This window comes from Dipteris shenzhenensis, chromosome 28 (genome assembly GCF_047967505.1).
Source record: "Dipteris shenzhenensis isolate YYH24624 ecotype China chromosome 28, Dip_SZ_1.0, whole genome shotgun sequence".
NCBI lineage: Eukaryota > Viridiplantae > Streptophyta > Polypodiopsida > Gleicheniales > Dipteridaceae > Dipteris > Dipteris shenzhenensis.
This window is the reverse complement of record NC_141623.1, coordinates 50,139,771-50,167,528: the sequence shown is the minus strand read 5'-3', so window position 1 is coordinate 50,167,528 and position 27,758 is coordinate 50,139,771. Positions and strand designations below refer to the sequence as shown.

The following is a 27,758-nucleotide window of genomic DNA, read 5'->3' as shown; positions in this document are numbered from 1 at the left end:
TGTAGATATAATTTCACGTATATCCTTCTTATGAAATTCTTTTCTATAATATGTATTTCTATCAATGCACTTGTCTATAAGTATTTGTGTATCTGTAACAATTTATATCAAGGACATGTAATATCTTCAAGAAATTTGTATTGCAATCTTAATGTCTTGGCATCAACAATTGAATTCCTTATTCTGTTAATTCTATTTCAATCAATTCAATGTGTGTGCATGAGAGATGAACCTTTTTCTTTTAGCACATAAGTGGATATATGTTCCCTAAACTGGAAATCAATTGCATTGGTAGATATATGAAAGGAAGAAAAGTTCAAGTGGCACATGCTACAAAGGCAACAAGAGGAACAAAAGAAGATCACAATGTTGAATCATCAATAGGTGGAATGGAAGAACCAAAAAGCGTGGTGGGTCTAGAGGTTGAAACATCATCAACTCAAAGAGATGAAGGTCCAAGAGTGGAGGAGGATGAGTTGGATGACAATGAAGTTCAGGTGGGAGGAGGAGGTGATGTGATTGGCAAATGTAGGATGCTTGATTCAGATCGGTGTCCTCGCATACCATTGTGTAGGTTGATACCCTATGCAAGAGTGAGAGGACTTCGTGATGATGTATCTTCACTCAAAAGTACATTCCAAGTGGAGGGCTATCTCCCAAAGAAAGGGTCTTTCATTGTATCTGTTTGCAAGAGTGATGGAGAGGAGATAGTTGTGACAGATGATATGAGGGAGAGTTAATCTCCCACTTGGAGAGAGGTGGATGAAGAGTTTGAGAAAGATGTGATGTCTAACACTGACTTTCATTTTATGTCACGAAAGATGCTATTTGTTTGGGAGGGCAATCATAGGACCACTGCATGGATGAGTGTTATCAAGGACATCTTTTTTACAAACAAGAAAAGACATGTACGAGTGGTATGCACAATAATTGACCCAAGGAAAATTAGTGAGATTTCTCTCTTGGCAATGCTACAATGAATGAATTCGTAAGTACATGTGCTCTTTGAAGCTTCTTGACATTTGTGTTTTGTGCTACTTTGCATTTATTGATTGGGTTGTACTTTGCTCTTTGTTTTGTAGTATGAATGAACATGCCATTATCAAACCCAGTCTGAGGGACATACTCATAAATGCACACAACATTTGTGAGTGTGACCCTTTGGTGTTTATGAGAACATTGTCTTCGAGTGAGATCAAATCAATAGAGAATTGGAGGGCTCAAGAGAGTAAAGGGAAGAAGCCATGGTTTCCATTGACAAGAGGTTATCTAGCAAGGCTTGTCTTCCAGGTAGAATATCACACTCATATTGACTCTTATTTCTTTATCACTCCTTTTCTTTCTCTAATTGGAACTTATGGATGTAGGTGGAGTACAATACAGAGCTTAAAAAGGCAATTGACAAAATATCTACAAAGCTACCTTTAGATCAAAGGGGAGAGGTAGAAGGAAAGCAACGTACCATAATTCAAAAGAGAATTGCTGATAGGATGGGAAAGGTGTGAATTGAATTTTCTATACTTTGTTGCATTTATTTTGAAGTTAAGTGACTAACATGTCATCTTTGGATAGGTGTTGAATTGTATAGATCCTGGTCTTGGAGAGGCTTGGTTGGAAAAGTTGTTTGCCTTGTGCTTTGATGGTACAGACTCTTGTGTGACATTGGAGAAGCTCCAACTCATTGCAAAGTCTGATTTGAGATTAGAAAAGAAAAATATATTCCTTTCTTTGTTAGAAGCCACTAAACCTATGCGAGACATGTACTTCATGCCTGTGGGCAACCTTGAGTACAAAGGGTGTGTTTCTACTACCAATACAAACCAACTTTCATGGTTTTTGTATGTTTCTTACCAATGGCATGACTCTTATTTTTTATTATAAAATTACATCAACTTTTACTGTTTAGGTGGATTAGTAGAGAAATATTTTTGGAGAAGGTGGAGACACAGTCATTGAAAGTGCTTGAAGATTTGAGGGTGATCACAACAATGGGCACTCCTTTGGATACCCCTAAGGATTACACATTGCAGCAATACATGGAGGATATAAAATTGGAGGGGAGAAAACATATGTTTGTGGTGCTAAGATAAAAGGAAACAAAGATGGAGAATAAGGGTGGAAAAAAAGGAGATGGACTATCTGAGTTGGACATGGCTACCCATAGGGTGCTTTATAGGTATGATTTCAATTCAAATCCAATGTTTATTTTTTATTTCTCTATGTTTGTGCTATTGATTCATGTAATTACACAATCATTGATGGTTGTTCCACCTGATTTCTTGACCTTTTAATGGTTTGGGACATCCAAAATTTTTTTGTTTCTTGGTTGATAGATATCTCTCCCACTTAGCAACAGAGAAAAGGATCTTTGACATTCCAAATTTGTGCAAGAGTTGGGTGGAGATTGGTCATGCTGCATGCATGTATCCACCTGGAATGCATCGTCTCTCTCAATGGGAATTAGCACATTGCCCCTGGTGGATAGATTTCTCTAAAGGACAAGTACTGGTGCGGGAAAGAGACTTGTACAACACTTATGCTTCATAGAAAGCTAGTGAAGCAAGTAAGGACAAAGTGGAGGGAAGCTCAAGGAGAGATAAGAAAGAGAAAGAGAAAGAGAAACAAGAACATGCTACAAAAAAAGGTAAGGAAGATACACTATGATTGTTTATTGTTGTTTTCTTCAATTCGTTTTGACATTGCGTTAATAAGTTTATGATTGTTCTCTTTCTAGATGAGGGACCATCTAGTCCTATGCATCATGAAATCGATCACACAAAGAGTGCAAGTAAGGGTGTGGTGGTGTTTTACTTATGGAGTTGTTCTTTTATCACTAGTTTTGCTTGTAATTGATTTGCTTTTGCATATAGGTGGAGAATCAATCTCAAGACTTTTGAAGCAATATGTGTTCCATCAATCATAGTCACCTGACATTTCCTTGGCCCGTGGCATCACACCTTTGTTTGCTTGTACGGTTGGTGATTACATTGCCATGGGCAAAGACTTTGCTGACTCTAAAAGAAATGATAAGTATGCTATTTTGCATGAGTTTTTCATTATAGTGGCTAGTCGAGATCAGGACTACAAGAGGATGAGTAAGAAGGTGAAGTGGGCTTTAGATTTTATATTGCTCAATTTTCCATCTGGCTATCTAATTGATGAGAGAGGACCGACTCCTACTTGGAATGTCTTGCTCAAGGACCATGTGCGGCATGGGCTTGCAGTTGCATCAGTTTCTTTGTCTGATAGTGGTTGGTTGGCATGCATATGTCCTTTGGCAGGTAAGGCACAATACCACAAGTGACATTTCACATTTTTTGTTTCCATTCTACTAGTTTTAAATAAAAGTAATTGCTTGCAGGACAATGTATTGGTTGGATGGAACGGTTTGCATATGTCCAAGGCTTGGAGGTTGTTAGACGTGTGATCATTCATGACAAGCTTCCATATGGATTTTGTAGAGAACATGGTAAAAGTGTTAAGGTAAGCTACCATTCCATGCATTCTATGTTTGTCAGTTGTATTGAGTCCTTTTTTGTTTCTCCTTTGGGGTCTTTGACAAATGTCTCCTCGTGAGTCCTATGCATGCTATGTTTGGAAGGATAAGTCACCTTTTCTTTACAGTTTGTTGATGGGAAAGTGCCTTCTTTCATGCTATAATGCTTGCTAGTTGAAGTCAATATATTGTGCATGTTTTTCTCCATGTGGTTCCGAGATGCAATCTTCGGTATTAGCTCTCATACGTAGAGCAAAGAAGAATCCAACAGTTTTTTGGGAGGAGAGCTTTCCACTTTTCCAACAGCTATTGATTGATCCACATGAAGATATCTAGACTCACTACATACCTCCCTCTGCAAGGACAATCATGCTGATGTCTTCTCAGCTAGCACGAGGTGGACTAGAGAGGAGTAGTTTTTTTGTAGGTTGCATTATGTCTCTTCTCTGTGTTCCTAGAGGGCTGGTTCTAGAGATGGGTTGTGGTACAGCCCCTCTTATGCATGCTTGTCAGGCCACTGGCAGGCCTTGTTTTTCATTTGATTCAGACAGTGGTATTGTGGCTAGCATTGTTGAGCCACTTGTGGCAAATCATTCTAGAAAACGGATCAGGTCATAGCATGATGGAGAGGGGGAAGAAGAGAGAGTGGAGCTTGTCACAGATCCATTTGATGAGTAGTATGCTACTGGCCCTGGGTTTTTTCCTATATATTTTGAATGCTGAAATTGAGGACTTTGAAAATGTTATTTAGCATCTTTATAATATGGTAGATAGTGAACATTTACGGATGCCTTTGAATTAAGAAAGTACAAATTTTGATCATTTGGATATTGTTTGTAAGGCCTTGATCTAGCATTTTTTTTTCTTTTTGTTGGTAGCGAATTTAAGGATGGCAAGTTCTTCTTATTGGAAATTATTTTCATGGTTCCACTTTGACTTACTTTGCTTTGAAATGTATGTTTTGTTGTAGTTTGTCTCTAGTTTGTTGCCTACTATGCAGAAAAAATGGCAAGATTCATGTCAGCCGACACGAGATATGATGAGTGCCAATTAGATAATCCACGTGCGCGCAACTACTTTCTTGATGATGAATGTCAGGAGGATTAGAACATGGTTTTAAACACCAATTTTTTCATAGATTGATAACTGTTGTGGTGAACCCTGGACACATTTGGAAAGTGGTAGTGTTAGTTTGGTACATTTTGCGGGTGAAGTGGTGTTTCAATAGTCATTTATGTTATGAGTTTAGTAATTAGTTTTGAATATGGTACCATTGTTCTATGTATGATGCTATCCGATGCTTTATAATGAGACTAGAGTTTTCTAGACATATGGATGAAGTGATATTGTTCAATGTTACCAGACTGAGTAATGTTTATGTTCTTCAATTGAAAGATAGGGTGGATTGTAAGTTTGAATATTGGTATACTTATTATGACAACATCTTGCTATAGTAAGTTGGGTTTCAAATTTGTTCTCATAAGAGGAATTGTGGAAAAACTCGCTCACTTCATTCGGCCCGCTCGCTTTTTCTTGCTCGCTATATTGACTACCTCTGGCCCACCCACCTATCCATCTTCCCTCGGAAGTGACGGTGCTTATCCATTTGACTCATAGAGAACAGATTCTTGTGTAGACTTGGAACAAACAACACACCCGATATTACCTCGTCTTCTCCCGCTATGGTGATGAAGATAATACTACCAACCCCCTTCATAGGGCATGTTGAGGTATCCCACATGGTCACCTTTGAGTTCGTATGGGTTCCCTCCATGGTCTTGAACCAGTCCTTCTTGTTGGACATGTGTTTTGAGGTGCCATCATCCATGTACCAAGCCTCCTCGTGTTCACTTGTTGTATGAGGGGAGCAGTGCTCTGTTGCCGAGAAAAGCTCTGCATTAGTGATGTTGGTTGTGTCTATCTTATCTCCTCCTTGCTATCTTTTTCTTTGATTCACCTTCTTCTTTTGGCAGTCTTTTACATAATGAACAAGATTTTCACAATAGAATCATTTTACCTTCTTTTTCTACTTTGAGTCATCGGCCTTCCATTTGGAGTCCTTGGATGTGGCCTTTTAGGGTTTGTCCTTTGCCAAAAGTGCTTTATCATAATCCTTGTTATACAACTTCTCCAAGGCTTCCTCTTGCAATAGCAAGGGCCCAATCTCTTTGAATGTCAGAAGCTTGGTCCTTTGTCCTGTTGTCATAGTGGTGACAGATCAATTGAAGCTGTGCAGTAAAATCCCAAGTGTCAGTAATGCTAGATGATAGGTGTCCACCTTCTAACCAACTAATGATAGTTGGTCTCTTACCACTTTGATTTTTGTCAAATTGTCATGTGTAAACTCTCCCTCATCCATGTCCATATTGAAAACCTAGTGCTGGAGAGTCAAGATCCGAGAAGTGTTATCTATCTCGTACAAGCCTTCAGAGTGGCCCACACCTCTACTGATGTTTTTTAGCCATCTGGATATGAGGAATCACTAAGTCCTCCATCGTCCCTATGACTGAAGCTAGTCCTATGCATCTCTATCCTCCCATGCTTCAATTTCATCCTTGTCCCCCATCGGCATCAAAATCCTGCCCTTGTTATCTACAACATCCTCCCGCCTTGCATCTACTCCTGTCGTCATGAGTTCTATAGCTTTTGGGCCACAAGGTGACTTCGGATCTTTCCTTCTAGATGGATTAATTTGTCCCATCCAGCTTCCCAGACTCTCCAAAGTTAGGGATGGTATAAGCGGGAACATGACTAGTGGAAGCAGTGTGAAGAGTAGTGGCAGGAGAGGCATTTGACTTTTACATGTCATACGGATTGTGCATAGTGATGTTTGTGGACCAATGAATGTCAAAACCCATAGAGGGTATGGATATTTGTCACATTCCTTGATGCTTATTCTAGGTTCACTTGGCTTTTTCTTGTGAAAAGAAAATCTGAAGTGTTCAATTGGTTAAAGGAGTTCAAAGCATTGGCCAAGAGCCAAACCAATTATAGAATTGGAAAACATAATTCTGACAATGGGGGAGAGTATACTTTACATGATTTTGAGGGATACTTGAAAGAGCACGGGATAAAGCATCACAAAATAGTGCCATACACACCTCAACATAATCCGATTGTAGAGAAGAAGAACAAGAATCTAATGGAGATGACATGGTGTATGCCGAAATTTAAGAGAATGTCATATAGGTATTTTGGGGTGAAGCAATTGTTACCGCCACATATATTCAGAATCACTGCCCTACACAAGCATTGGTTGACAAGACACCTTTTGAGGCATTCAATGGGTACAACCCCAAGGTGAATCATTTCAGAGTGTTTCGGTATGTTGCATATGCTTTGGTACCAACTAAAAATCGATCCAAGCTTGATGATAAAAGCATTAAATGCATCTTTCTGGGGTATAGCATTGAAAGTCGAGGCTTTAGGCTTTATGGTCCAACCACAAGGAAAGTAATCATAAGCAAGGATGTTTTGTTTGCAGAGCATGATAGCATGCAACCCATTAGTGAGGACCTGCCTCCATATGATGATTCACCTCTCGACATCATTTAGTTTGAGGATGATGCTAATTTGGGTTCTCCAGTTGATGTTCCCTCTACCTCTCAAACTCTAGTAGGGTTGCCACATGTTGAGGGTTCTGTTGCCTCGAATGTTTTAGATTTGCAGCCACCTCATGGGGAGGGAAAGCCAGAACCAGGAGCTCGGCACTTAGAATGCTAAGAAGCAAGTGAACTTTGCTCTCATGACCTAAGTGATGGAAGTTGAAACTGAGCCTCAACGCTTTGAGGATGCTCATGGCAATCTGGCATGGCAGAAAGCCATGGAAGCCGAGATTAGATCCATTCACAAAAATGCTACATGGGACTTGGTTGATGCGCCGATTGGCAAGAATGTGGTTGGCACCAAATGGATTTACACAATAAAGTATCATGTAGATGGTACAATTGAGAAGTACAAAGCTCGCTTAGTTGCTAAGGGGTATGCACAAGAAGAGGGGATAGATTATGAGGAGACTTTTGCTCCACTAGCCAAGATGATTACATTTGCTTTGTCATCTCTCTTGCTGCATTTTATGGAGGCAGTCGATCAAGCAAGCGATGTCAAGCGAGCAAGACCAAATAAGAGAGCGAGAAAAAGCAAGCAAAGCAGAAATGGTTGGGCTACAAACACATAATCTCATTGTATGTATGCACTCATCATTAATAGAGATTTATAGTGCTTTCTCAACATTGAACATGATTATAACATAATATTGCAAGTGCACATTAGTAATAGTGTTTGTATTTTATGAGATGAGCTTATATAGAAATGGTTTGGCTATCAACAACAGGTATTATATAGTTGAAGTGCATCACAGAAAAACATAACCTCACTATATGTATGTACTCATAATTTTGAAGATGATTATAACATAAGCTTGTAAGTCTACATTAGTGATAGTGCTATTTATTCCCATGAGATGAACTTGCATAGAAATGCTTTGGCTACCAACAAGTAGTATCTAGTTAAAGTGCATCATTCAATAAAAACTCCAACATTGAACATGATCATAACTTGTTATTGAAAGTTTGCCTTGGTAAAAATGTTCTATATATTTTCATCAGAAGAACTTGCATGGAAAACATTTGATTGTTTTTGTCCATATATATATATATATATATATAGAGTTCTAACATGCTCCTATTACAAGTGGCCTTGCTCTAAATTTGGTGTAAGAAATTTGCAAAAATTCCATTAAATTCACATTTTGATGCATGAAATCTCACTAAATGGTGCAAAAGGTCATGATAATCATCTAAATCATGCCTTGCCATTCGTTTTCATATGTAACATGACATTGTGCATCCTAAATTCTCATCTTTTGGGCCAAAACAGGCAGCGCATTAACGTGCTCCCTCTTTTGGCCCAAAAGATGAGAATTTTGATGCCCTGTATCTTTTGATTTACAAATCCAAACGGGGTCATGTTACATATCAAAGCAAATGGCAAGGCATGATTTAGATGGTTATCATGACCTTTTGTACCATTTAGTAAGATTTCATGCATCAAAATGTGAATTTAATAAACATTTAGCCGATTTGTTGCATCGGATCTAGAGGAAAGTTTACCTAATCGTCGGGACCATGTCAATATGTTGTCTATTTTGGCTTCTACTATTGACTTCGATAAGCAAAGATTGATTTGTTTTGGAATTTAATTCATTTTAAAGAAAGGGATGTACTTAACTTTGTTGGATTGGTAGGATGTAAGAGTGATCATTAGGGAGGGATTTTTTGCAAACAGAAAAACATCGGTTTTGTTCCAAGAGTAAACAGAGTTTCAAAAACCAAGCATTTACTCATGCATGTAATGTGGACTATTCCATTCAAGGAGTCCTATGAAACTTTTGACTTGTATGGAAGATTTTATTGGTGATCTCACTTATGTTGGTGGAGGGAGAGAACTCGATTATGGAGGATTACAAAAAATTGGATGAGTAAAAGTGAGCGAAGATAGGGTGTGTCTTTACTAATAATGATGCCTTGGCAATGCCATAGGTCCAACTCTCTCATGGACTTTTGAAGAACTTAGACAATTTTGCTACTAAAATAAGGGATTTGCCAATCTATTATTGTTTTGTTTTGATTATTTTTTTTGGTTTGCTCGCTTTTTTTGGTTCGCTCACTTTACCTCGCTCGCTTTTTGGTAATCCTTCGTTTTATGGTTGGTATGTGTACTAGATGGATATCAAGACCACCTTCCTCAATGGGGATCTCAAGGAGGAGTTCTAAGTGCATCAGCCCTAGGGGTTCATTGTTCAAGGACAAGAGCAGAAGGTATGCAAGCTTAGGAAATCCTTGTGTGGGCTAAAGCAAGCGCCTCGTGCATGGTATCATAAGATACATCAGTTCTTGTTGCCCCAGGGCTTTGTCAACACTCATATAGAGCCAAATTTATATGTTTTGCAACAAAAATCAAGTTGGTCATGCTTGTCCTTTATGTCGATGACATCATACTCATTCATAGTAATTTGCAGCAAATTACAACAGTGCAGTTCGTCTTGTGTCAAACTTTTGACATGACAAATTTGGGCCCCTACACTGCTGTCTTGGCATTGAATTTTGGTAAACCCAAGAGGGGATTTCTATGTCACATAATTTTTTTTTGAAGGGGTTGTTTCAGAAATTTAAGATGGAAGACTATAAGCCTGTGGCCACTCCATTGCAAAAGGGAATCAAGCTGAGTAAGCATGATACAACTGAAAAGTTTGATGGCACATTGTACAGACAATTGGTCGGCAATTTGAGATACTTATGCTCCACACAGCCAGACATTGCCTATGCAACATGGCTTATTAGCTAGTTCATGCATTATCCCACAGTCACGCATTGGAATGCAACAAAGAGGGTTCTCAGATATGTACAGGGTACACTTAACTATGGGCTGCATTATGCTTTAGATGGTGACATTTCTCTGAGTGGCTTCACCAACTCAGATTAGTCAGGGGACATCGATGATCGCAAGTCCACTTCTGGCTATTGCTTCTCATTGGGCTCAACGTGCATCTCATGGCTCACTAAGACGGAAGCTTCTGCATGGCTTGCATCATGCTCACAATGGTGACGCAACTCAGATCAGCCAGAGTTGCATTGCTATTGGAAACAATCCTGTAATTCATGCTCTCATGAAACACATAGAAAATCAGTATCATGATGTGCAGGATTGGATCACAAATGGCTTCATTGATCTCACATCTTGTTCCACTGAGGACAATGTGGCAAATATCTTCACTAAAAGCCTATCAGTGCCTCTCTTCACACGGCTTGGGCATACGAGACATTCAAACAATGTCAAGGGAGGTTGTAAAATGACATTATTTTCTTTTGTACTCCCATAGGTTGCTATATCCACATGTGGATGAATTTGTACACCCATGGTACTTTAGGTACTTCAGCTGCTTCTGAGATCATTCCAGAGCATTTCAACAATATCATTGAGGGGGGATTTGTAGAGATATATACAATGATATGGTGGTGTACGATAGAGTAGGACTTAGTCTATTTTGGGTTTTTAGTGTGTTCTAGTACTTGGACTATATATACTAAGTACTTGTACTTCATTTGGTTGAACATTTCACTTGGAGTTCACTTGTGTTCACTTCTTGTTCTCTTGTTTTCACAACTCTTCTCCATTCTTGTTCCTATAGTGACAACCCCTCATCCTTAAGTTATCACAAGCCTTAAAGCCCCTCTCATGTTACCCTTCTATTATATCATTCTTTTAAGGACCTTGCATAATTTTCGTAATAGGGCCCCCCAGTCGGTGAAAATGGGCTATTAGCAATTAGTCGCCACGCACGTAGAAAAGTTAGCATATGCAAAAGCTAAGCACCAGCCCACAAATGAGTTCTTCGAATTAAATCGGTGCGCTTCGCATTCTTGAAGGTTCTACCTTCGTGAATCTTCCAACGGCATCAGTCGTGTATATAAGGATGCCTTTTCTTGCTCTCTACCAGCCAGCGAGTGAGATAGTGAGGGAGAGAGATTGTGAGGAGAGAGAGACCTCCCTTCCTCTCTCTCTGACTCTGTGGCCCCCTCTAGGCTCGTGGGGAGGTTGATCGTGGTGAAGGGAGGGCGAAGGCGGAAGCCCCAAATCAAATACAAAATCAATCTACGTATTAGGTTAATCTGAATAGGGCCCCAAGGAGGAAAATTGGCTATTAATTAATTTGTTTGTGTGTGGGGGGGAGGTGTGATGGTCAATTAAAGTAATAATTGATAGGGAAGGGGCCGATTTATTTAGGCACTAGTAAATGGCGGTGCGCGTAGGCTCTGGAAGCTTTCGTTTCAGAACATTCCAGGGGAGGAGGGGATAAGTGTGAGCAGGAGGGGATAAGTGTGAGCAGTGGAGAGGGAAGTAGGAGGGAGAGTCAGGGGAGAGGGGGCGGAGGGGAGAGTTCTAGTAGTTAATTAATAATAGGCTTTTGGATTAATCAGATTATGAAGAATGGAGAGGGAAGTAGGCGGAGATACGTTAATTAATAATAGGCTTTTGGATTAATCAGATTATGAAGAAAACCCAAAACAAACTCTAAGGCTTTGCCGTTGGCATGAAAACAAAAAGGAAAAAAAACTGGAAGAAGCTTGCGTCATTTCGTTGCCATTGTCTGTTGCAGTCACACCATGCCTCGCAGGAAATCAGGCCTGTTCCTCCCTCAGCTTCCCTTGATCGCATGCCTCTCTTGTAATTCTGTCCTCACCAAGAATTTGTTCCCCCTAATAGAATATACTCGGGTAATTCGTCAAATCGATTGATTGTATCATTCTGTCATTCGGGTTCGACCTTCATCGATTTCAACTTGCTTTTACTCGGATATTTCTACCATGGTATGAGAGGATCTGTCCCACGTAACAGCACGTGGAGTACGCGAATCGACGGCAGCGTAAGCTTGCTTTGTGCAATGGGCTTCATCAAGAACGAGCCTTGAATGGGCAGAAGATGGCAGGAGAGTGCGAAGTGTGGCTGTGAATGTGAAACGCAAGGATGATCCAGCTGAACTAAATATTGGCGTAGAAGAAGCGTCGATGTAAACCACAGAAAGTAAGCACGTGAGGCAGACATCAGAACCGAAGAAATCATAGGGGTCACGAAGATGAGAATGCGTACCCATCCGACAAAAAGTGTCGCTATATATCAGAAATTAATACACCATAACGTTAGGGAGACCGATCGCGGACAGATGAGACTGCTGACATTATTGTATATATATCTGACAAAAAGTGTTTGCATAGTGGCATAGGCCTCCTTAAAACACGCCCACTACCATGTTTCAATTAATCCAGTCGTGGTCTCGTGGAAGTTCTGGTCGTCTACAGAAGGAGACAAATCGGTTGTGTTTGTACCTACTGCTGGCCATTAGCTTGACTACGAGGGTGTTAGTCGACAAATGTGCGTTTAAACATTTGAGAGCTTTTGCGACCGGCACCCACGATATACAAGGCACACTTGAGAACAACACAATAGAAATATCAGGTGGTGAAATGTCCACACAGAGACATTAAAGAACCACCTTGTCAATGAAAGTCCCAAATGATGTTTCAGTGGAAACGACAGCTACAGTTTACATTATGAAAAAATATGGATTAGAGATGTTTCAGTTGTTTCCCGGTTTGTAAGGCTTTGGGCTCACGACCAGGAAGATGTGTATATGAATGCCCCGGGGCATAATGGGTTGGGACACCTCCCCTTCTTGAGGAGTTGTTCATGTGGTGGTGTTTCGCGTGCAGGTGGACACGCCAGGGTTACATCGACATTCATCACACCTGCTTCGGCATCCGTCTACTAGGATCTTCAACTCCGTCACTGATGAACAAAATGCTGGAGGAGGGCTAGTTTCAAGGACACACGGTCTGGCTTGGGATGGCGCTTGAGAGTTGGGTTAAAGCTTTGACCGTTGGGCAAGAATGCAATTCTAACCAGTTTTGCAAGGCATTCTTCCACCATTCAAGTTGACTGCTAACCTTGCTTGTCTGTCCCAAGGTGTGGTACTACCCTGAATAAAAAAGTGGCCCATATGTGGAAACGGGATATCAAACCCCCTATTGTGGATGTTTGCAAGGTGTGTGAGTTCCTCTCATTTAAAAAAAAACGGTAAGAATACAAAGTTGGTGCAGGCAGGAAAGGCCTCAGACTTGTAGAAGAGTGTCTTCCATTCAATGCTGTCAAAAAAAATAATTGGAGTTTGAGGTTTGTTTGGAAAAGGTGGAGAAGGGCCAGTAATCTTTTTGGGGTCCATCAAGACCTTTTTTGAAATCTGTGAAGGCCAATAAATTAACCATGATCAAAGGTTACATTATAGGGTTCAATAGAATGGCTTATATCAACATTTAAATATGTCAAATTAGGTTCATTCGGATGGGGGCCGTGATGCCCTTCAGCAGTAGAAAGACAAAACTGTTTCAGAAGCGTATTTATGAAAAGAGAAACTTGAGGCTTGCAATCTGTTCGAAGGTCTTTGGATGTAAATCTCAGCACACCTTCCCAACGAACGCAGGAATAATCTTTTGTATTGGAATTTTTTGGATACCTTAAAGGCATGAAAGCTTGTGACTGTCTAACGTGTTGTTTTGTGATAACCTTAAGGCATTAAAAGCTGCTGTCTGGCTGCTGCAGAAAATAGGATGGTGTTTTTGAGGCGATCTTATTTCTGGTGGAGTAGCTTTTAGTAGAGGGGAAATGAGGGGGAAATAAGCCAAACAGAAAGTTATTTTCTGTTCAGCATGGTCTCTTTCATGGCAAGTACTCATTGTGAAAGCAGGAACAAAGTGATCACGTCATGGCCAACTAAGGTCCCTTAAATTGGATGGCTATTAAGATATAGTACACAGATGATTTTACTGGTCCTGAACACTCAAACTGTAAACTGACAGTCACTCAAATTCTTCACCCAGATGGAGCCTTTAACACGTCGTCTCCGTTATCCTCTCTTATGGTAGGGAAGGGTTAGAAACTTCTGATATAGGAGGCACTTGGCATTGCCTAAATGTGGTAACTCGGCATGTATGATATGGAGTCACACCTTCATAAAAGTCAGTGTTCCCCCTCGTAGGTCCTCTCATAACTACCTCGGGGGCCTTTTGCTCAAAGAGTGCTCTCACCAAATAATCAGACCCCCTCAAGTCATGGTCCTAACCTGTACCTTTCTGAGGTTCAACTTAGCCAAACTGTCATTATGATTACAGGTGATATAACAAAGGAGCTCTTTATTAGGACAGTTTGCAACGGAAATAGATGGAGTGTGAATATTATGTGACAGGCAAGCATAGTGGGAAGGGCACAATTACACTTTGCCTCACAGAAGCTGATTTTGTGACATTTACATGCAGCTACAGAGCCTTAACATAATTGGTGAGTCCCTGGTCAGTCTTCATCAGTCATGCATTGCATTTAGCAAGAATCTAATATTCCATTTTATGAGAAAAATCATAGAGATTACGCATTATATTTGTCAGTGAAGGTCAAGAGTGGAGATCAATGCAGTCTGCTGGATACCCTATGTATACTCAGCTGGTGAGTTTTCAAAGTGAGTTCAGAGTTATAGAAATGTATGTTAATGGGTTCAGTATACACTGCTGAAGGATCCCTTGAACATCCAGGAATAGGTGGAGAAACTCAAACCATCCTGAAAAAAATGAAATACAATTCAAGGCATTGTGATTGAATAGTAATGAAGAGCCGATTGCTTTTTTTGGTTTGAATTGACACAGTTTTGGTTTGATTCACCAGTAATCATTCTTTGATTGTCATAAATGTGCCGGATCAACCCACAAAACTGTGCTGTTACTCATCGGATAATACGCAACTGAGATAATTGGTCTCTGGGTGCTTTTCTTTGTATGGCTGTCATCCTAGCAGACTTTCATGTCAGTATCTTTGTCAAATTCTCTCTGAATAAATATCTCTATAAATGATATGTGGTTGTCTTGAAATGAATGATCCCCAGTGCTTTATGTCTGTATTAGTTTTTGAACGATTTTTCTGATAGTTTGATGTTTTATATCAATCCAGGACTCAGTTGATAGTCTATATTGGGTCCAGATTTGACTCATCTATTTGATGCACAGGTAGACCTGCTCCTCGTCTTTCAGGTGACTCTCATCGAGAGTCAAATCATGAGAATAATGCATCATCACCTCCCCCAGGTGGTTTTCTTCCCATACATTGTGTGAGATGCTATAATTAAATCAGTCAATCATTTCCTGAGCTAGACTTGCATCAAGAGACCCTAAATTTGTCTGGAGTTACCACAGAGTTCACTGTTATGATGCATCAAGTAATGTTTTATGCATATGACCTTTTTGCAGCTGCAAATCGTCATGCCCCTCCTCCTGCTCCCTTGCAACCAGGTGGGAGTGGATCTATGCTAGGAGGCATTGCAGGCACAATTGCTGAAGGTGTGCATTCTTTTTTAAGACTTTCGGTGCACTAAAAGTTTGTAGATGGGCTTAGTGTGAAAATTTTGAATTTCTTATGCCCTTAATAGAGGGTGCTTGTTTTTCATATTTTAGTAAGCATTGTGACAGATTTTTGAATTCTAGAAATTTTTGAAACCTGAATGGCAACTTATGCAAAGGTAATGCTGAGAGCATACGCATTGCTTTGCTTGCTCAGTAGTTTTCTTTTCTAATCGGGTCTTGTACAATGACCTCTTTTATGGAAATACCCAGGGCACTCGGGGCTTGCAAGCTAAGATGAATGGGCAGTGAGATTCTGAGCCTCTTGAGTTGGATCCCTTCATTGCAAGCCAGGACTGAGCTTTCCCCTTTGGAAATTAAAGACTGCTGTTTTGTTTTATATTCCAGTCTATCGGAAGAATGTGAGGAAGATTTTATCTGTTACTCCCCTTTCACTTCTCAGGTTCAAGATCACTTTAGTATCTTAGAATGTTGGGGGTTTGAACTGCAAACTAGGCAGTGTTCTTTGGCGGGGGAAGGGGGTGAGGGGAGGAATCATGCAGTCTCCCAAACACCAAATGGTGAGTCTTTCCTGCCTCTCTTGTGTTCTGCATCTCCTCCAGGTTTCTTTCTCGAGTAATAAGGTTTGGTAGTCAAAGAAAGATAACCTTGTTGGTACAAAGGAGGTACATGAATTTTTGTCAGCCTGAGTGTAGAGGTTGTGTGTGAAGGAATACTTGTAGAGGGTTCGGCAGCAGTTGATATCATTCAAACTGGAAAAATGTTTGTCCCAACGGGTGTAGGATCCGAGGCAAGAGAAGGACCCTCCTAGTCTGAAGGTGGTGGAGGAGCTGCAACTCTACCACAGGTCATGTACACGCTATTGGTGCTGGTGCGTTACTAGTGTTAGATGAGTGGGACACGCGCTGTTGCTAGATGTGCAAGAGGTACCAAACGAGCGCTATGAGGGGGATTCACACCAGAAGACCTCTTGGGTCTAGTGCAACCGGCCTATGATAAAATAAGGGCAGTAAAATCACAACTTAGCAAGTAACCCGTCCTTCCTACATCAGGACCACCCTGATACCATTTTTGCCACATGCATCTGCCTGAACATGAAAAACCTTACGTAATCGGGCAAAATCAGCACCGGACCTGAAGTGAGCTTTTCCTTCAGTGTTTCAAAGGAGGCATTCTGCTTCTCAGTCCAAACAAACGGTGTTTCCTTCTTTTGCAAAGCATGTAGTGGACCGGCAATCTCGGCAAAGTGACGAATGAAACAACGATAGTATGAACATAGCTCGAGAAAGCTCCATAGCTCATGCAAATTCCTAGGTTGGGGCCAACTCTTGATTGCCCCGATCTTAGCTGGGTCCATGCGTATCCCATCCTTGGAAACAATATGTCCCAAACAATCTTTTCTTCGGATTGACAATCAACTTTTGTTTCCTGGACTCGGCAAATACAATGGCCAAGTGCTTCCTATGCTCTTCCTCATTCTTCGAGAACACAATCATATCATCAAAGAACGTACCAACAAAAGACCTGTTCTCCCGAAAAATCATGTCCATCATACGATTGAATGTGACCAGAGCATTAGTAAGCCCAAAGGGCATCACCAAAATCTCATATAAGCCAAAAGTAGGCCTGAATGCTGTCTTATAGTCATCCTCTGAGCATATCCGAATCTGAAGATAGCCACTTTTCACATCGATGTGGCTGAATACCGCCCAGCCCTCAAGTCTATCCAAAATATCGTCAATCCTGGGAATCGAGAAGCGATTCTTAAAGGTGATCTTGTTCAAGGTGCGGCAATCAATACACATATGCCAAGAACCAGCAGTTACTGGTGAGAAGTATGAAGATGTACTAGGCTGAATCAGCCCCTTCTCTAGAAGATCATTGACCTGACTCATTATTTCTTGCTGCTGTGCCGCACTGGTATGGTGGCTTATTGGGCGGGCTACTACCTGGCACTATATCTATACCATGATCCTCTGGCCTCTCAAGTGGAATTGCACCAGGAAAAGCATCAAAAAAGCAATCAGCAAATTGATTTAGAAAGCTTGCCTTCTCTTAATCCAATTTAGAAACATTGAATTTTTTGTCAATTGGATTAGATTCCTGAGAAAAAATCATGTACACAGAAAGATTATTTTTCATTACTATAGAAATGACAGAAGCATTTACAATAGGAACTGACTCTTCCTTCGATATGGCATCAATCACATGAGTCTCCCCTCAATGAGTAACAGTAATCTTCCTCTTATGGGCTTCTATAACAGCATCCATTTTATGCATCCATGGTGTGCCCAGCAAAACATCACAATCATATAAAGGCATAATGTAGAACTCTTTGCTGTCCATATGCAATCGCGGCTTCCCAATAATCGGAGTCACCGGTGTAGTGAGTTCGGGATTCACCATTCCGGCTTAGCACAAGGGCCTCATCTCCTCCACACAAATTCCAAGCTTAGCTACAGGTTCAAGGGAGATGAAACTAGCTTTTTTCCTGGGGTCAAAGAAGATTGGAGCTGTTTGATCTTTCACTTTACGCCAAGTACGGCATAACTTTATATCCTCTTCCTGTGGCTTCTCACTTATCACATCGGCAATAACCCCACAGAAGGCTTCGGTCATCTTTATGATCATTAGATTCTTTCCTTTTCCTGTTAGGGCAATCACAAGACAGATGCCCTTCTTCCTTACAGTGAGAGCATTTGTTTGCATTCTTGAGAGTTTGTCTCTCCTTCGGACTCATCCACCTGATATTTGGATCATTGCCCTTGCCTGTTCTTTTATCTGCAACAAAATTAGCCTTAACAGTCTTTCTAGTCTTTCTAGACTTTCCTGCATCATCTTTCTTAGAACCCTTCCATCCACTAGACTTTCCCTGCAATAAGGCATCAGTTGTTGTGGCATTTTCAATCAATTGTGACATATTGGTGACCCATGTCTTCGTGCAATAATCACGAATCTCCGTAGGCACAATCCACAACAATATTTCTCAATCTGCTCAGCCAGTGGCATATGCCAATATGAGTTAACAGGTAACAATGCTTGCCAAAATTTTTTATTATACTCTTCAAGATTATGGCAGCTGGCTGCATTTAAGTTATGCCAGGCTGTTTTAACATCAACCTCGAAGGTAGTGGTCAACCAGGAAGCTGAAAATACCTGTTTAAACTCCACCCAAGAGGTAGGTGCACTGTTTTGCAACAAAAGCTTTGTCCACCATTGCAACGCATTACCTTTCAAGAAAGTAGCAGCCTTTCTAATCTTGGACGACTCCGTAAAGTTCCCTCCTGAATAGGCTGCAGCAAATTGCTGCAAGAAAGTTAGAGCTTTCAATATGTCCTATACACCGTTAAAAGTCTCAAATTTGACAGCTGAACCTCCCTCTTTGAAATCCTTAGCTTTCTCTTTCGGAGTCAAATTATCATACATAGGGGGATTCAACAAAGGAATCAAAGTAGGATTACTGACATTCTGGCTAGCTTTATCATGGGCATGGCAGCCCCAAAACTAAGCATATTTGGCACACCAGTAGATTCTCCCATCATCCCTTGCATTCCTGCTTGCATCCCTGGCTGCATGCCAATATTGCCATACATCATATTGGGCTGCATACCCCCTAACATGCCTTGCATACCTGGCTGGAAACCCATTGCATAATTACTGTAAACAGCTGGGCCTTCTCCTACTTGACCAGCCATGGCCTGAAGCATGGATCCTCCCCCAAAATATCCGGTATGAGCACCTTGATGAGGCCTTCAGCCCCTTAACCTTGACTGGCCTTGCATGAATTCTGCAAAGCGTGGATTTTGGGTGAGCTGAGTCAAGAATCCCATCATCATAACCATTTGCTTTCGAAGCAAAGCCTCCGAATCTGTCTCATCCCCTCCTTGCTTCGACAACTTTGATAGCGACATGTGAGAGCCGGGTTGATTCACTTCCCGCTGCTCATCCGCATGTCGCTCACCTGCAGTAGTTCCTTCATGAATGGATTGCTTAAACTAGAGACTTCATCACCCTGTTTTCGGTCATCATCCTCCAAATCATTACTCACTTGAGTATCACTGTGTGCCATGATTCCTGCGAGCAACCTTGGCCACCACCTCTTACAAAAGTTGGTGATGTCTCGGCAACGGAACCATGCAATCGCAAGTATTATCCCACTGGCAACACACCCATAGAAAAAGAAGACAGAAAACACAAGGGGAGCTAGAGTGCTCTTGCTTGAATACCCAAATTAGTTGGTGCTCCTTGTGGAATTTCTTTATTATTTATTTCACTGAAAATAGATTATAACAAGCCCTGTAGGTATCCAGATCATGGCAAAACCTCTACTTCCAACAAGCTCAGCCAATCATAACCATAAAGGCATCCAATCCCTGGGAAAAACCCTTCTGACAACCTGCCTCCAGCTCTCACAGTGGAGATCATCCAACAATCTCAGCCCTACCTAGCTGTTACGGTATCAATCCTGTGGAAAGCAAGGCCAGCACTCAAACCTTGGCTGTTACGGTGCCCCTCGACTAACCTTGGATTGCAATGTGCAATAGGCATACTAGCTGACCAATTACGAGTAATCTCAACGTACAATCACCTGCGTACAATCACCTGAAGCAGTCACCGCCTGGAATCAGCCTAAAATCTCAACAACCAGCCTTCAACTGGCCAGCACACAATTCGCATGGGATTACTGGGAATTAATACACCAATAAGTGCACAATTCGCCTGGGGTCACTGGGAAATAATTCCAAGAGCCTGATACACGTACCAGGATTCTTGGAATTCCCGTGCCACCAAGGTCCAAGGTATTCACTTGTAAACTCAATTGTTAGAATTCACGTCCTCATGACATCTATTCTTCTTCTTTGGACAATCTCTAGCAAAATGCCCAAAGGTCTTTCATATCTTGCACTAGCCCTGCTTGCCTGCAAATTGAACTCTCTGCCAGAAAAGTGAGCCATCCAGATGTTGAAGCATACTATGGTCATCTGTGATTTTAAGGTCAGACATAATGACCCAGGCGCCTCTGCTATGGAAGAAGGTAAAGCAGGAAAGGGTGATCTTTGTGACCAAACCAAAAGTATCTCCAATTGTGGCAAGAAGTCGATGATTATGGAAAAAAAAGAAAAGCGACCTGTCTGTTCTTCTCTACAGGATCGAAAATTCTCATAGAGATAAACACCAAGGGGTTAGCCTTGAGCCTGTGCTCATGTCCTATCAAGAATTGAAAGACACCTAGAAGAAGCGATGTCCCAATAATCTAACATTGGAGAGGTCGGGAGTGAATTCTATAGGTAAGGTCGCAAGCACTAAGTCCCTGATCTATGACCTAGAAGGGTAGGACCCATGAATGCATGCGAGAAGAGTGATGGAGATTTCAAGCTCTACATCCTTTTGGAGTGGCTACAACTCATCTTTTGAAACAATGCACGTTCTCACAGCTGGTGGAAGCAGTCAAGGATGGACTGAATGGATATCCATTTTTCAATCAAGGGTGAGAGGCTGACTCAAACACAGATAAAGCTCCTTCCATCACTAACAAGGCTGAAATAAAGGAGGCTAAGAGGAGAGGGTAGAAGGAGGCTGAGAGGGGGTGGCCGAGAGGGAAGAGGCGGTGTGAATAGTAGCAGCAAGTAGTACTCTTCAAGTAGGTCGTTTCTTCAAAAATGGGCTCCAAATGAGGTCGTTTTTAGGATGACCAATAGTAGAAACGTCTCTGCAACAGTAAACAACTACTTCCTTCACAAAAACGCTCCCAAAACAGCAAAAACGAGCTGTCTTTGAGGAAAAGACAGGCTACTTTCGAGCAAAAAACGAGCTATCTTTTCGTCTACGAAGACACCCGCTAATGCCCACAAGAATGGTAATCAAGTTGCTCGAAATCTAAACACAAATCTGTAGCAAATCATGCAGGAGCTCGAACTCCACAAATCAGCTCCAATGTCCAGCAAAATCTGCAGCTCATGGAGAGGCTAAGAGTGAAGGAAGCAGATTGTCTTCCAAGGGAAAAGAGCGAGAGTAGCTCCTCTTTCTTGGCCTACCTCACCTCAATCTCTTGGAAGAGCAAGGAGCAAGAGAGAAAGGATTAGGAGAAAGGATGGAGGAAGAAACAAAGGGACGGCGAAGGATGGCTTTGATACCACATGAAGGAACATGGTGGAGAGGGACACGGAGAGAGAGAGAGGGTAGGCTAGGGAGAGAGAAGATAATACTCAAATGGAAACATAATGAAAGTGTAAGGAAATGGGTAATAGACCAAAATGAAAAGACTCACATTGATAAGCTTGATGTTGACTCCTTGATGTGTTTTGATGTGACACACAAGTACAATCATATATAGGATACACACACAATAGAATACCAAAGTGCATATGGGATATCTCCTAATATGACACGTGGCACTCACACATAAGACTCTACTAGAACTCCTAGTAGAACACACTAAAACACACTCAACTTGACTTCATGTTCTAACAGGAATGGCTTTTGGTACTGGAAGTGCTGTTGCACACAGAGCAGTGGATGCAGTAATGGGACCTAGGGTTGTTCAACATGAACATGCTAGTGTGGGAGCTTCTGCTGCAATACCTACAACATCCTTTGTCTCCACCGTTGGGGCTGATTCCTGTGCACAACAGATGAACGCGCTCCAAGATGTAAGCTCTCTTAACATCATGCCGGCATACTTGATATTTAAAATATGTTTGTAATTGTATATGATTCTTTTTTGTTTGGTACATTGGCTCAGTGTTTTCTAAGGGCACTGTTTGGACTCGTTTATACAATTTTGTTTGATTTGCAGTGTATCACCTCAAATGGCAATGACATTGTGAAATGCCAATTTTACTTGGATGTGCTCAATGAATGCAAGAAAAGCTCTTCATGTGAGTACATTTCTTAATGGTACAAGTGATGGTCATTGTACAATAGTCACTTGTGAGTCATATTTGCTAGATGATAATAGATTGAAAGGCCAATTATTTGGTCCTTTAACTTTTGCAGTGGGAAAGTAGTAAAGGTATTTGAGACGAGGTGGCTGTCAAGTACTCAGTGCAGTAAGACGAATGATGAGTTGACTTGGTATATCCATATAATGATTGTAGGTATATAGTCATAATTCTCTCTTATTGAAAGAAGTCTTCTATGACATCATTTCTCCATTAAACTTGAGCTTTCTCATTGCTGATCCCTGTAAACCTTTAGAGTAAGTTGCAACATTTCAAAATCAAGATGCGAAATCTGCTACCAAGTTGTATATCAAAATATAGTATGTTGCTAACAAACTAGCACCGTTCAAAGTTAGGCTGCTTTGTCAATTTAAGGTATGTCAGTGGATTTGGTCTTTTGAATTTGTTTGTTATTTGGAGTGTATTTCTTATTGTCAATTTGGAGTGATGACCAAAATGATAGATTCACTCACAATGAAAACAACTAGTTTGGTGGACATTTTGCAACATAAAGTGGTCATTCAAAAAAAAGAAAAAGAAAAGACTTCTACTAAGCATGAAAGAAACTAAGAGCAAAGCTCATGGCAGAAATACAACATGCAAAGCATGAGAAGTCAAACACCCTAAGAGGGCAAATATCATGCTCATCCAAGAGAGCCATAAAAAAATACAAGGTTGAGGCTGAATATGCCACCTTAACTCTACGGAGGACTACAAGAAAAATGGGGAGCCACTCCCTAAGAAAAATAGTCGTCCTAGTAAAAGTTACTCGAGAAGGCCCTTGCATGCCCACGTAAATGGCCATCAAGTTCTGTACATAGGGTGTACATATTTGTCCAATACTAGCCAATGTGTGTGAAGGGTGGATTTGGGAGCCATCCAAAGCCTCTGTGCATCTAGATATCTGCATATGCCATGCTGGAATGCTCACCAGAATCTCCTGGGTAGTATCTCACGAGGCATGTGTAGGTCTCTAAGGAGAGCCTAGAACATCATCCAAAGATCATGAGTAAACTAGATATCGTATACTTGAGGCCTCAAAAGAGAGAGCCAAGACACTAAGCTCGCGGTCGCGCAGAAGGGAGAATGAACAAAAGTGCTCTATAGATTAGCAAATCCCCTTCCAGATGATGCTCACTCCCCATTAACAATGTTGTATTGTCTCCTCATTAGAGAGGCAACAAGGGCAAGTAGAGTCTGTTGTCCCAAACATGGACCTCCATTGGTTCACTACTACTGTTCTTCCGTGGATAAAAAGCCAAAAGAACATAGTGATTTTTCCATTCTTGAGGGATTTTATTTTTTCTTTTTCATGAAAAAGACTTCTATTAAGTACGAAAGAAACCCATGCGAGCGAGCTTAAAGCAGAAATACATCATGCAAGGCATGAAGAGAAAAAGAAAGCTCAGAATGAGCTGGAAAGAAACCAAGGTTGATGCTGAAAATTCCACCTCAATCTTGCTCTCGTCTTTGAAAAAAAAGGGAAACTCCTCCATTCCCTAAGGAATATATCCCTCTTGGCAGAGGATGCTTGAGAGGACCCCTGCATGCTCATCCAGTTGGCCATAAGTGTGTGAACTATATCAGCCCATATACTGGCCAGGGTGTGCAAAGGGTGGACCTGTGATCTGTCTAAGGCCTTGGTTCATCTAGCCCTTCAAATCTGGCAAGTAGTACTACTAGCAAGAATCTCCCAAGCGGTATCCACATCAACATGTACTGGTCTGGAGCGAGAGACAGGGACATCCTCCAAATGGTAGTAATTTTGGCTACTGGAGCAAAGGAAATGACACATCGAATGGTAGTCATTTTGTCTACCGGAGCAAAGGTCTCCTCATAGTCAATTCCTTCTTCTTGAGCATACCCCTTGGCAACAAGACGGGCTTGTGTTTTTCACTTGTGCCATATGCATGATACTTGACCTTTAGATCCATTTGGTGCCAACCACATTCTTGCCTATGAGAGGATCAACCAAATCCCATGTACCATTTTTCTCAATGGATCTTATTTCTGATTTCATGGCTTCTTGCCATGCGGGATGCCCATGTGCATCCTCAAAATGCTGAGGTTCAGTTTCAGCTTCCATCATTGTAGTCATCAAGGCAAAATGGACTTGCTTCTGAGCACTTTTTTTGTTGGCCCTGGTTCTCCCTAAAGTGGGCTGGATCTTTGGCATATGCAAGAGTCAACCTAGCCCATCTTGGAACTGATTTTTCACCTATACCATTGGGAATAGAAATTGGAAGTGCACCCAAAGTTGCATCCTTTGCACAACGCTGATAATGCTTCCAAATATTGGGCTATCCCTCTCCATGAGCTGGTTGCAAATCCGAAACATTCGAGGGAGGAGCACCCTCAACATGTGGCAACTCAGCTTGAGTCTGAGAGGTAGAGGGAATATCAACTGGAGAACCCAAATCAACTGAAGGGCTGAAATCAACATCATCCTCAAACTATACCATTGGGAATAGAAATTGGAAGTGCACCCAAAGTTGCATCCTTTGCACAACGCTGATAATGCTTCCAAATATTGGGCTATCCCTCTCCATGAGCTGGTTGCAAATCTGAAACATTCGAGGGAGGAGCACCCTCAACATGTGGCAACTCAGCTTGAGTCTGAGAGGTAGAGGGAATATCAGCTGGAGAACCCAAATCAACTGAAGGGCTGAAATCAACATCATCCTCAAACTGAACAATATCCAGAGGTGTATCATCATATGGAGGCAAATCCTCATTAATGGGTTGCATGCTATCATGCTCATCAAATAAAACATCCCTGCTTATGATTATTTTTCTTGTGGCTGGACCATAAAGCTTGAAGCCTCTACTTTCAGTGCTATACCCCACAAAGATGCATTTATTGCTCTTATCATCAAGCTTAGATTGATTTTGAGCTGGTACTAAAGCATATGCAACAAACCCAAACACTGTGAAATGATTCACCTTGGGCTTCTATCCATAAAATGCCTCCAAAGGCATCTGTCAACCAATGCTTGTGTAGGGCATCGATTCTGAATACGTGACTCTAACTATTGCTTGACCTCAAAATGCTTTTGACATTTTCTTAAATTTCAGCATACACTGTGTCACCTCCATGAGAGTCTTGTTCTTCCTCTCTACAATTGGATTACGTTGAGGTGTGTCTGGCACTATTTTGTGATGCATTGTCCCATTCTCTTTCAAGTACCCTTCGAAGGCATTTGAATTGAACTCTCCTCCATTATCGGAATTGAGTGTTCCAATTCTAGAATTGGTTTGATTCTTAGCCAATGCTTTGAACTCCTTGAACCAATTGAAGACTTCAGATTTGCATTTCATGAGAAAGAGCCACGTGAACCATCCTTTTCAAAATGCAGGTGATATAACTTTCCAAGTGCACACGATTTGCACACCTCTTGAGAGGGTTGCTGTAATTATGGCAAACCTTCAACCATATTATTATTATGCAAATATGCCAAAGTTAGACTGTGATGCGCATGACCAAACCTGGCATGCCATAAATCACCAGGAGTAGCATATGAGATAGCCAAAGCTTGCTAATTATAGGGTTGATCATCAAGCTTGTAAAGACCCATGTTGGCCTCATAAGAGCCTATACCCACAATCTCATGCCCTTTCTTTGGATCCTTGATCCTGCATTGATCCTCCTAAAATTCCACAAGCATGTGTTGATCATGTGACTGAGATAAGATTTTTCCTCAAGTCAAAAACATACCAGACATCATGTATATATTTTCTCTTTCCTGAATCCAGAAGGATGCGAACATCTTCCACTCCTGTGATGTCTTGAGATGCATCATTAGCACGAGTAACCTGCTTGCCGCATAAAGGAGTTTGATTTCTTCAAACCACTCTTTCCTGTGAGTCATGTGCTTTGATGCATCACTATCTGGATACCAAGTATCTATGGCAGCAAATGAAGAATCACCAGATGAAGCATGAAAAGCATCATATGGAACTGAATCCCCCCTGGCACCAAATCTGTCTTGAAATGTAGTAAATACAAAATCCTTTCCCTCGTGCAAAATTTGCATGTGATGGCGAAGCATTTGCATTCTCAGTTGGTGCAACATCATTCTACTTGTTCATTGCCTCTTTGTCTCATTGGCGATCCGTTTCTGGCACTCTGCAATGTAATGACCAGGCTTATTGCAAAAATTGCAAATAGCAAGCCATAGCAAGCCTTTCCTCAAGAGAGAATGCCACCTTCTCTTCCACCATTTTTGTCTGAAGGCAACTCCACCATGTTAAAGTCACCTCCCACAATCCATGAATCTTCAATTGGGGCCCAAGAGAAAAGTTCTTTAAAGAAAGGACACGATTACCTCTATTGTTGGGGGCATATAGGTTGACCAGACCAACCTTTCATCTGCTAATCAAAAGTATGACCTATTTTGCTCTAGAGAGTATAATGATATCATGTCCAACCACTAGGGAAACAAAAGAATCTGCAAGTTTCTTCCTTAGTGCCCAAATTTGGAGACCAAAAGGTATGACTATATAATAATCTCTAGCATCCAGCTTGTGTTCTTGAATAAAAAGAATGTTGATAGGCCCATAGTAACACCTAGATGTAGATGATTATGAATCATTTTCCTTTGTCAATGATGAGGCACACCAACAAGGTCCTGAATGTTCTAGCTAACAATCCACATCACGGTAGTAAAAGGAAGTAGGTTTGGAAAACCCTACCTAATCTAGTGACCACAAAACATCTCCCTCCTATGTAGAAGATCTAGAATAGTAGAGAGGAGGAAAATCAATAGGAGAAAGACCCCACATCTATGGAGGAGGACACTTTGTTGATATGAAAAACAATAACTACATCACTAAAAATAGAAAGAAAAAAATCTACCTCTCCAAAATCAACTAGAAGAGAGAAAGAGTTCCTTTGAACCAAGCATGGCCGGAGTTCGTAAGATCTCTCATGCAAAAGAGCTCAGGAGGCAAAAGCCACATTCTTTGCTTTGGGGGTCTAAAGGAAAGGGGGTTGCTCGAATGGGAGGTTGAGACCATGAGAAGTATTTCAATAAATATCATCACTGGCCTCACTTAAGATTGGGCTAGGGGCAACATTGGCTGCGATTGGAAGTGGGTCAGTTGCATCACTGGCCGCAACCAAAAATGAGATATCACTAGCCACGACCCGACGGGAGGCATCACATGCGTGACATGGAATTGGTGCTGGACATGTGTAGGAGGTATCAAAGGAGTGCTACAAGGAGGGGCTGCACCACAAGACTTCTTTGTGCTTTTCTTCTTCTTTGGGCAATCTCTAGCGACATGCCCAAAGGTGTTGCAAATCTTGCACTCATCTTGCCTGTCTGTGAGCTTGACTCTCTATCAACAAAGAGATCCATCCAA

General features: G+C 41.3%; 2 protein-coding genes across 4 annotated transcripts; both read left to right on the top strand.

Annotated features, from left to right (window-relative positions):
• Positions 1 to 1,093: 1,093 nt before the first annotated feature.
• On the top strand, positions 1,094 to 2,113 carry LOC147883682 (uncharacterized). Its single transcript, XM_087399222.1, has 4 exons — positions 1,094 to 1,290; positions 1,368 to 1,499; positions 1,589 to 1,642; positions 1,907 to 2,113. Exons 1-4 carry the CDS (start codon positions 1,171 to 1,173, stop codon positions 1,913 to 1,915), a joined length of 315 nt encoding a protein of 104 aa, XP_087255348.1. The 5' UTR covers positions 1,094 to 1,170; the 3' UTR covers positions 1,916 to 2,113.
• Positions 2,114 to 11,559: 9,446 nt separating this feature from the next.
• On the top strand, positions 11,560 to 22,637 carry LOC147883681 (uncharacterized). Of its 3 annotated transcripts, none has more exons than XM_087399577.1 (6): positions 12,248 to 12,427; positions 15,103 to 15,180; positions 15,343 to 15,432; positions 21,925 to 22,103; positions 22,250 to 22,350; positions 22,450 to 22,637. In XM_087399577.1, the coding sequence occupies exons 1-5, from the start codon at positions 12,304 to 12,306 to the stop codon at positions 22,346 to 22,348; spliced, it is 570 nt and encodes a 189-aa protein (XP_087255703.1). In that variant the 5' UTR covers positions 12,248 to 12,303; the 3' UTR covers positions 22,349 to 22,350; positions 22,450 to 22,637. The 3 variants fall into 3 exon arrangements, with proteins under 3 accessions (XP_087255705.1, XP_087255703.1, XP_087255704.1); XM_087399578.1 differs by having other exon boundaries at positions 12,251 to 12,427; positions 22,250 to 22,331; positions 22,450 to 22,636; XM_087399579.1 differs by lacking the exon at positions 12,248 to 12,427 and adding an exon at positions 11,560 to 11,680 and having other exon boundaries at positions 22,250 to 22,634.
• Positions 22,638 to 27,758: the final 5,121 nt, after the last annotated feature.